The following is a 10,902-nucleotide window of genomic DNA, read 5'->3' as shown; positions in this document are numbered from 1 at the left end:
ACAGACAAAACTTCAATTGAGAAACAGTTAAATATTTTAAAATTAACAAGCTACATCTTCATTGTACATTATCCAAAAATGTTGTGTCTGTGTTATGAATAAAAGGAGAGTTTTTATAAGTATTACAGACCATATGTAACTAATGATAATATTAGAAGTTCAGAATCATTTTTTGTTATCTTGTAGCAAAAATTGCTTCATTGTTCTTTTTGGAATACTATAAAACCACAACTTCATCGACAAAAAATCAATTGACTTTGGAGGACAAATCGTTTTGAGTTTTCTATCATTTCTCTAAAACACAATTGTAAAGAATTTGTTACTAATATTTTGTACATATTAAATATTCTACAATTACATAATATAATTTCTTGTAAATAATTTTACATTTTAAAAACATTATATTTCAATAGATTTCCAATTTTACAGACATATCTTTGTTTTTGATTGATGGAATATCAAAATGTTGCGATATGTGTTATGAAATATTTCAACCTGATATAATCATCCATAAGAATTAAGGTATTTTTTTAATTCTTTTCATAAATTTTTTATTCTTCTATTCCATGTAATATTAATTGGTTTCCTATATTTTATGCTGTACCTACTGAACTGATTCCATTATCTCAAATTATAACAGCCGATTATTAACCAGTTTCATGACTTAAGTACTTCTAAAGTTTTATTGCATTTTATAATCTGATGAAACTGCAAATATTCTTGAAATATACTCATATTTTGAGTAATAATTATTCATACATCTTATATCATGAGTTTCTTGATGTACACATAATTTAACCACAACTAATCTATAACCTAATTTTTTAAAAACAAAATAAAACCCTTAGTGTATTTATTTTTCAAAATCCTGCTTATTCCAAAAAATAAGGCTTGTCAATATTTATCAATTTCCCTATAATTTTTTTTTTACTGATGTGGCATAGTTAAATGATATGTTATTTCTTATTGCATTCCTACAGATTTTATTCATAATTACCATGTTAAAAGAGAGAGAAATTAAATCTTTCAATGAGTGAGCTGAAAGTCATTAAGTTTAAATATATCTTTTTAATTAGTATCTGGTACATTCTATGTGGAGTATGTATTCACTGCCAGAATTTTTAATTCCTATCCTAATTTACATTAGCAGAATTCAAGCATAACGATTTCTGTAATGCTTTTCACAAATATTAATTAAATTGTTTACAAATAATATTTTTATTATTGTAAAAAAGTACTTGATCAAATTGAGTATGTATGTGTGAATGCATTGAAAATTTAGCAGAAATCTAGGAAAAAAACACAATGCAAAAAGATTTTTTTGTTATTTAATACTGTAAATCAAATACACAGCACATATAATGTAGAAAACTATATAGTTCAAAGCACACTTCCCTTTAAAAACCTGCAACAGATAGGAAAGTAGGAAGTAAAAACATTTCTATAAACAAATGGCCATTTCTCTTAAATTGCTCTCTTAAAAATGGGTACAATTACATGTAAAAAATATAAACTCACTTTTAATAGATTTTGAGACAAATTGTTTTTTACTTTTCTTTTCAAAGTAATAAGAAGAGAAAATCAACATTAAATTTATGGGAACAGTTATTCAAAAGAAACACTAATTTTCTCTTGAAATAAATGATAAAGGAAGAACTTTTTCTTGCTTATTGCACATTATTACTGGTTATTACAGTAATTTCTTTAAATAACCATGATTGATTGATTTCAGATAAAAGTAAATAATAAATATTGTTATTAGAAAATATCTTCCTTCTGAAGTCAAAATGTAATTATAACCATAATGTTTTATTTTCAAAAACTGGGGTTATCTTTTTATATATGGCATTTTTCAATTTTCCATTTTTTAAAGCTGTACTTAAATATTTAGCATTGCTTCAGAGCAGTTATTTAAGGTCAGAAGCAAATATTGAATTGTCATTGAAATTGTCACTAATGCTTTGAGACATAAAATTTATCAATCTATGAAAACAATTTTGAAATAATTAAAAAAGTTCATGTTAAATTATCTCATTTTGGAGCATTTTCTTTCATCAAAAGTGAACTCATCCCACTTTGAAAACTAACTATCTTAACATGTGAAAATTATTAAACTGGTATGCATGGTAACTGGTAAGCCATGACAGATATGCATGTGCATTCTGTGAAGGAAAAATCAAAATTTCCCAGAATAATAAGCAAATGAATATGAAAACATTCATTGAAAGTGCATATAAAAAATATTTCATCACCCAAGTGTACAAGAAGTACAATATTCTTTATATTATTATGAAAACAATGAAAATGCTATCACACAAAGTATTCAGAAGAAGGGGAAAAAAAAAATATTCTATGTATACTCGGTTTGTTTGAATTTATAGGAATTTTTTCAATTTCATGTAAAAGAGTAATGGTCAAACTTTATCTCAATTATATATAAAACAAATTATACACATTTTTAGCAAATTTAAGAAATGTATTTTGAAGTATGGCTCATGAAACTTACATTTGATATCTGATATGAAAATAATGTGATGAAGATGCAGTATTGCACTATTACTGTTTTTCAAGAATGATATGTAAGGCCTTCTAATGATAAATTAATTATGCATATAAACATACGCAAGATTTGCCATTCACTAAACTTTGGCATCACCATTTCAGATTGAAAAATCCTACTTTTTAATTTTATTTTCTGAATTTATTTGAAGATGAAAAAAATTCAAATAATAAATCATTACAAAATAGTATTATTAAAGATTAATGATTAAAAAAAAAATGACTGACCACTATGCAACATTTTTGAATTTGAGAACTGAAAATGTAGCTGTATGAACTGATAAAAATTCTTTAATATATTTTGCCATCAATATTAAATTTTAAAAACTTTTTGACATTTTGCTTTTTTGGTGACAAAATGGATATTCCAAATGGTAATTTTTAATGTATAGCTGTTAGTATTCTGTGAATCTCTCATTTATTAAATACATAAATGAGTATTTTATCTGGAACTATTTTAAAACATGAAGATACATATAGTTTAAACTGGATTAATCCAAGAGGTCATTGGGAACTGAATTTTATGAAAATTTACTATATATTTGTAGAGTACATACTATAGTATACAATAATAAAAAAAAGCAGTATGGCAGCAAAAAGTATGTATCTACAAATACATTGTTGCATAGAGGAAACAAATGGAATTTTCAGAAAATGTATAATATTATCAAAAACATGCTACAATACCATATGTGAATGTTAAATTAAAATGTAGCTAAATTAATAGAAAATGCAGGATGCTTTCAATATTTTTTAAATATGTCGTTTTCTGTTTATACTAATCATAGAAAAAAAGAGGGGGGGGGCAAAATTTTGAATTTCTTTCATTAGAAACAGCCTGGACCGTCTAGGAAGGTTATATTAAAATAAAATGACTTTTTGTCTCGAAAATCGTATGATTTATTTACAAAGAATTAAGAATTATTTGAATCTGGTACAGTGAAAATCCAACCCATCATCTTCAATTGTGGAATATAATAACGAATACATAACAGAAAAGTGGTGATTGCCTTTATGATTCATAAAAGATGATAATTCAATTCGATAATCCTCGAGAATTGATTTGTCTATATTACATGAAAGAAATGTTGATTAATTACTCTATTAAAATAGGCTGGAATTCATCCCCAACGTTCCAAGAATAATTAATTATAGAGACAAAATTCAAATATTCGAATCATGCTATTGATTTAAAAAAATTGAAAACAAGAAATGCATTTGTGACATTGTGCGGGAAAAAAAAAAAAAAAAAAAAAAAGATTTCGAATGGAAGCTCCAAGTCACATTTTTAACCAGCTATAGAGATCCTAAATGTCCATCTCATTTCCATTTTTGCGGGAACATAAAAAGTTCACAAAAGAAATTTCTTTTCCTTATGAGGTGTCACTACAGATATTTTTATAGGCATTGTTCTATTCTATTTCTGTTTTCATGACATTTCGTTGGGAAGCACAACTCCTTCTTGGACGGTTAATTGCACGGACTTCCCATCAGGCTGTCAGGGGAATAAAATCCTTCAAGCTAGTGGGCACGGGAGATCCGTTCACATGGCGCACTCTGTGTGAAAGAAAAAATTATTATTACTTAAAATTAATATAAGATAAGCATTCGAACGTTAATAATTGTCCCATAAGGTAAAGTGCCTTTCGAAATTTTCTCGAATATTCCCTGCTAGGAGCTTCAGGTGACCAGTTGGTTCACAGATAATATTGGTTACATCTGATTTCAAATAAACCGTTGGGATATAAATTCATGTCCAGGATTCCGCCTATCTGTCTGGCCATTCGAATCGCTCCAAGGTGCATATTCCCACACCCCAAATTATATATGTATCAAATTTGGTATAGTAAGTAAAACGGTGTGATCGCTCTGACATTAACATCACTCTTTTCCTCATCCTCTCATTCACGCATATATATATATATATATATATATTATATATATATATATATATACTAGCAGACCCGGCCACACGTTTCTGTGGCTAAGGTTTTTGTTATATTACACATCACTATTCAAGGGAAACAGTAGGAGAACACCAGTCATGGGGACCAACCATGCTTTTTTCACACAGATGCCATTTGTTAAAAAACATGGGGACCTCCATGATTGATTTTCTACTACCGTTGATATTGAGCAAAAATCAATACAAAAAAAAATTTAAATTTCTTTATTTTTTTGTATTCAAGTTTGTAACAAATGAGTACATTACAAAGTTATTAGTAAAAAACACGTAACACTTAAACTTATAAATGAGGTAGGTAGGGCAGATAGTTTTAAATCTTTGATAATAATGTTTATTATTTTGAATTATAAATAATTTCAATTTAATTTAGCACTAATCGGTGCACAATATTTTTGGTTAACCTGTCTTTAGCTGACACAAATAGATTTGACGGTTTTCCTACACGTGAACATGCAACATATAGTTGCCCATGAGAAAAACATGGATTTTCCAAATCTAAACCACAAATGGGCATTGTTTGGCCTTGAGACTTATTTATAGACATGGCAAAAACTAAACGAATTGGAAACTGTAACCTTTTGAAGGGATCGTAGATTCTGATGGTATCATTAGAATACGTGGCAACAGGACACTTCTCCTTTAAACTTTCCAGTTAAAATGGTAGCTTCAAGTATATTTCCGGTGATGACCAAACGCGTACCGTTGCATAATCGAGGTGGATTCAAATATACGCAGGAGAATAATAGGTGAACCAATCTTTAATCAAAGGTTATGTGGTGGCATTCCAGGTATATCTAGTGAATTTAAAAATTCAATTGGAAAATTTACACTATCATTTTCATCAACAACAGTATCGATTGATTTAAAAGACATCAGATCGCCTGGTAACAGCTTTTGTATTTGGAAGTTAATTTCGTCAACATCAACATTTTTGGCTGCCGAAATAGCCGAATCACTGAGCCAGTTATGATTCAAGTAATTACTCTGTATATCCGGAAAAATACTCTGAATCAATTCATTTTTTCCCTGAAGAAAGTGCAGAAATTGTCCGGCAGTTTAATGCATTGCGTATTTGGTCGCAGTTCTATTTTACCGTTCCCAATATCTAGTAATTGTTCAGAAAATATTTGTGCTGATGGATCATTTTGCAATTGTACGCGCATGTTTTTGGCCAATCGAAGTGTTTCAACACTTTGCCATAAGAATGATTGTTTTAAACATGCATTAACCTCATCCGCGAAAGTAGAGCGAGGTATAACCGGTAAGGTCTGACGGAAATCACCAGATAAAAGTAAGATAGCACCACCGAAAAGTTTATCATTGCCGTTTAAATCTTGCATAGTTCTATGAAATGCTTCGTGTGAATATTTGTGAGCCATTGTGCACTCATCCCAAATTATGATTGAACTCTTCCGCAACACTGCAGCTATTCAACTATTGTTTTTTATGTTACATATTGCGTTTGGTTTATTATGAATGTCCAAAGGCAGGTTGAATGTGCCGTTCGCCCACCATCTAGCAAAGTAGCCGCCAATTGAATTTCACTGTATTGCGTTTACTACGAAATAAATTTAACTTATACTTTAGCCTCAGCAACACGTGGTGGTTATGCCATTAAATTGTAGCTTATGTGAAACGTTGGTACTTTTAACACAGCGTCATCTATTAGAATACTTACTCAATCCAGTCAACAGATACCGCCATCTGTTAGAATCGCTTGGAGCTAACAGATAATTGTGACTGTCAAATAATGAACAAATACAGTAGACTCCCGATTATCCGCGGGCGGGTTATCCGCGGAGCGGATTATCCGCGTCTGCCGCACTAAGTTTATTTTTTTGCTTCCAAGCAAAGAGAAAATGCTTCCAAAGCAAGAAGCAAACACAAATGACTGATTTCTTCAAAAAGGTGTAGTTTTACAGCTATGCTTTTGTAATTACATAATACATTACAGTATTAAAACAGTACATATGTATTAATTTTTCTGTGTATCCTTGACGCCACTCTTAAGTACAAAGCACTTTTCTGTTTTCATTAACAAAATGCATTTTAAGTTAGTTTTGAGTGATATACTAAAATATTAAGCGTTAGTTAAACATTTCCTGCTGTTTATTTTACGTTTTATTGTACATAAAACGATTTTTCAAAGTTGGAAGGACCGTTTTCTCTTTTTCTATACCCGTTTTTAGCTTTTTACGGATTATCCGCGATTTTTGTTATCCGCGGCGGCCGCGCCACCCAATTCCGCGGATAATCGGGAGTGTACTGTAATTTGTTCCTTCTTAATACCTTCCTTCTTAGTATAAACCCTTTATGATGTATAATAAATCCTCTAACTTCAGTGATACAGATTCTAGCTTCCTCAGCTTAAAGGAAAGATTAAAAAAAAAAGTTCTATATTTCACACATGAAGTTGCCATGAGATTTATTCCGTCATTGATACATTTGTCTGTTGCAATAATTCAAAATTCATTTACAAAATGAAATCAGTTTCAGAAACATTTATTAAATAATGATAAGCATTGTAGCTGTAGTGAATGATAGCTGAGTTGATGATAGCTGACATAACTTGATACGTACATGCAGTTTATTAGTAAAGAAATGAAAAATTGAAACGATTATTGTAACCATTTTTTATTATCATATCTTCAATAATTTATATAAAAAAAGATTAAATTTCATTTAGCATACAAATGAGTTAATATTTTTTTATTATCCGATTAGAGGAACTTATTATTGGCTCGTTCACTTATCTTTTTTACGATGTCCTTAACAAAAGAAATAAAATCATTTAATTGAAAATTCAATGAAGGCAACAAATGTTATTGCCGTACAACATTTTTCTTAGTAAACAGTCAGATAAAGAATCGGAATTCATTCAAAACGAAAAGTAATAATTATCCGTGTGCACCTCCAAGTATTTTTCCAAAAAGCAGAATTTTAGTATGTTATATTAATCAGTGATCCGTTAAAACGTTTGTAATTAATCATTTTCAAATAAAATATCTTATTTCTGAGAATTGCCACCGTGCACAGTAATACAAAATTCAAACATACGGTCGTGATACTTTATCCGTTGCAACGTATCAAATTTATTGTATGCATTAAAAAATAATTGTGGAAAATGATATCTTATTCCTGAGAAACGTTTTCGGATAGCATCATAAATAATTCGAACATTCGGATTCAAAACGTAACGCAAATGCGTGAGTTTTTCTACGCCAGTTGGGGTAACGCTATGCAGATTAGAAATTTTTAATTTCCTTTATTCTGTTTTATTTTAATTCAGAAGTACTTAAGAATGAATCTGAAAGATCGATTAATTAACAATGTTTAATTTTAAATGCGTCAAACATTAAGAAAATAAATAGAATCGTTTCAAATAATCAGCTGAAAAATCTTAAGCCTAGCCTCATGACTGTTGGGGGAAAAAAACTGAAGCCGTACTCATTTGGCGGTGGGGAATATGAAAAGATTTTTTTGGCGGGAAAGTTAGCTTTTAATTAATAATTAAAATTCTAATTAAAAATTCAAAAAAAGGGCTATCCTATCTTTTAAGTTAGATCAAACTGCACACGGTGTGCAAATTTGATTAAAATCGGTTAAGTAGTTTAGGAGTCCATCGCGGACAAACAACGTGACACGTAATTTATATATATTAAGATATCCTAATCCTCATTCTTAGGGTCATTCTCTACGCCAGGATCATCGACTTTTCGATGTCTGTTTTTGCAATTTTCACCGAATAAACGTCACCTGCGACCTTATGTTTTATGGTAAATTTTTTATCTCTTTAATGCCTGCTATCATTTCTCTGAATTAATCTTTCGAATTTGACAACACCCTCTCGCAAACATCGGTACCAATGTTGCAGCGATATTTCCTGGTACACATTTTAGTTTTTCTTGAACATCTTAAAACCTCCCCAGTTTTCATAATATATGCTTATATCAAATTAAAGAGCATGAAATTCTTTATATTTTCAAGCTTTCATTTTTCTTCAAGTTAATATTTTTTCAGATAAGGGTTCTAAACAACTTTTTCAATGTCAGTAATTTATGATCCCCTGGATCATCCAATCTTACTTACATGAACAATAACCTTTAAGAATGTGCTTTCACTTAAAAGAAAATTCATAGTTCAAACCTGATTTGTTATTTTTTTATTAATTTTTTTACTATTTCCAACAATTTTCGGACTCCTTGTATTTTGCGATTTTCACTTACTAAACGTCGTTAGGGACCCTATGTTGTATGATGATTCTTAATCCTCTTATATATATATATACTTTGGTATTTCGACTCAGATTTAAAATTAACTATAATATTAGTGAAAAATTCATTCAGTAGCAAAAAAAAAAAAAAAATCTAACAAAATTTTTTTTATTAAATTATAATATTCGAGGTGTAGTATATTCTTTCGTGCTACATTCACTTTTCCCACAATTTAAAATTTCATGCGTGATTTCACACGATTTCTCGTGTTTAGTATAATGCTGAAACAGGATATGCCTTGAAAGCGTGTTAAATTTTGGAGAAATTCGCACGCGAGACATGAAACAGATATATCGTGCGAAATTATCAATAATCTACAATCGTGATTTCAGATTTTAATTTTAACTTTTTAATTCCTGTAACATTTTTTTAACGAAAGATATTCAAGATGCGAGAAGCTAAACAAACCAGTTGAAAACTGTAACCGTGAATTCAGATTTTAAGGTAAGTGACTACATTTTTTTTTTTTTTTTTTTTTTTTTTTGTAAATATGATTTTTAAAAAAATATTCTTAATATTTGAACAGTTTTTTTTACAGGATTTATTGAATTTTGTTTCAAAATCCAGTTGTTGAAAAGTTACACTGATTTTTATATTTGCATTTCATTTTAATGTTATTTTACTTCCTGAAATGCTATTTTTCTAAAATTCTAGTCATTAGCAGAATTTTCTTAAGAAAAACTTCATAAAATTAAAATTTAATGGATATATATATATTTTCAAATTTAATGTAATGATTTTTCAGTATGTTCTGTGGCTTTTGAACTGGAGAATAAATAATCTATTTATTTAGAAACATCTTATAGTTGTTTTAAGGCTTCACAAGGCCAAAGAAATTGAAAATTTCAAGTTATTTAACATTCAATTCATAATATTTAAAGAACGGATAAAAATATTGCAATGAAAGTTGTTCCAACTTGGCGCGGACAGAATGGCTCAGTGGTAGAATGCTCTGAACTGTAAGTGACAGTTCGCAAGATAATTATCTGACTGCAGGCAAGATGCCTAAAAAATTGTTTTGTTATTGATTTACTTTCTGTTATTTCTCGTTTGTTCTAGAATGTTCTTTTAATTTCTGTATCTTTCTAAATCTGGAAGATTTTAGTCATTTCGTCTTGTGGATAAAAACAGATGTAAGGTTCAGTTCCTTGAATAAAGTCTCACGTTGAGATTAGCGAGTGTTATCTTCGACTTTAGTTAACACACGGTTTATCAACGCTAACTTCATCTACGCGACAATATAAATTAATTTTTTGTATATAGCTTATAAATTATTATATATTATATTATTATATAATATAACTTTTTTTTTGATAAACCTCTAAACCAAAAGATTTTTGCTTCATACCTCCTGTTAGCCAAAATAAGTCATTTTTTTCTCATTTTTTTTTTTAACTTTTGTCATTTAACTGGCATATTAGGGTTTCATATATGTTTTTTCACTCTTTTTTATGCAAAAATTGTAAAAATATAACTATTTTAAAGAATCCCGAAAGCAATCACATACCTTAACTTCTAACGCTATTCTTTTCATTCCCCCCCCCCTCAATTGAAAGACATTCAAACTGTGATAAGCTAAGCAATTCAGCGGAAGTGTTCAACCATTGATTTTCTTGCATACTTGTTGATATTGATGTATTTTGTGTTAAGTTTGATAACAAAGCGAATAAAGTAGAGTACGCCTTTTGTATATATGCCTTTTGACCGACAGAATCCAAAATTCGAAGCAGATCTAAGATTATTGTGCTAACGGCACGTACCTAATTTCACTTACATAGCTTGATTAAATAATTTTGTCGGTCCTTTCTTGTGAAGTATTAGGTGCTATCGCTTATACTATGTTTCTGATGTATTCTGATGATGATTAGGTGTGTGTCAAAAGTGGCGTTACATCGTAAAAAAGCTCATAATTAAAATAAAAATATAGAATTTAAATAGCTATCAAATGAGCTATTCAAAAAAATCTTTCATAGGCGTGTGTACTAGATGCAAAAGAAGCTAAAGACAGCCAAAGAAGAAAAAAAAGAAGAAGAAGAAGAAGGGGGGGGGGGAAAAACCAGAACAAAAAAAAAAAAAAAAAAAAAAAAAGGAACAGGCATAAAA

General features: G+C 29.5%; 1 protein-coding gene across 2 annotated transcripts in view; it reads right to left on the bottom strand.

The window, feature by feature from the left end:
* Positions 1 to 1,312: 1,312 nt before the first annotated feature.
* Positions 1,313 to 10,902, bottom strand: part of LOC129968526 (nuclear distribution protein nudE homolog 1-like) — a 112,210-nt gene continuing 102,620 nt past the window's right edge. Inside the window, exon 9 of one of the 2 annotated variants that reach the window (XM_056082511.1) lies at positions 1,313 to 4,116. In XM_056082511.1, coding sequence (XP_055938486.1) covers positions 4,050 to 4,116 — 67 coding nt within the window. In that variant the 3' untranslated portion in view covers positions 1,313 to 4,049. The remainder of the gene's footprint in view (positions 4,117 to 10,902) is intronic. The other variant, XR_008784421.1, reaches the window with a different exon arrangement.

This window comes from Argiope bruennichi, chromosome 5, assembly GCF_947563725.1.
Source record: "Argiope bruennichi chromosome 5, qqArgBrue1.1, whole genome shotgun sequence".
NCBI classification, from domain to species: domain Eukaryota; kingdom Metazoa; phylum Arthropoda; class Arachnida; order Araneae; family Araneidae; genus Argiope; species Argiope bruennichi.
The sequence above is the reverse complement of the archived record's forward strand: the minus strand, read 5'-3'. Positions and strand labels throughout refer to the sequence as shown.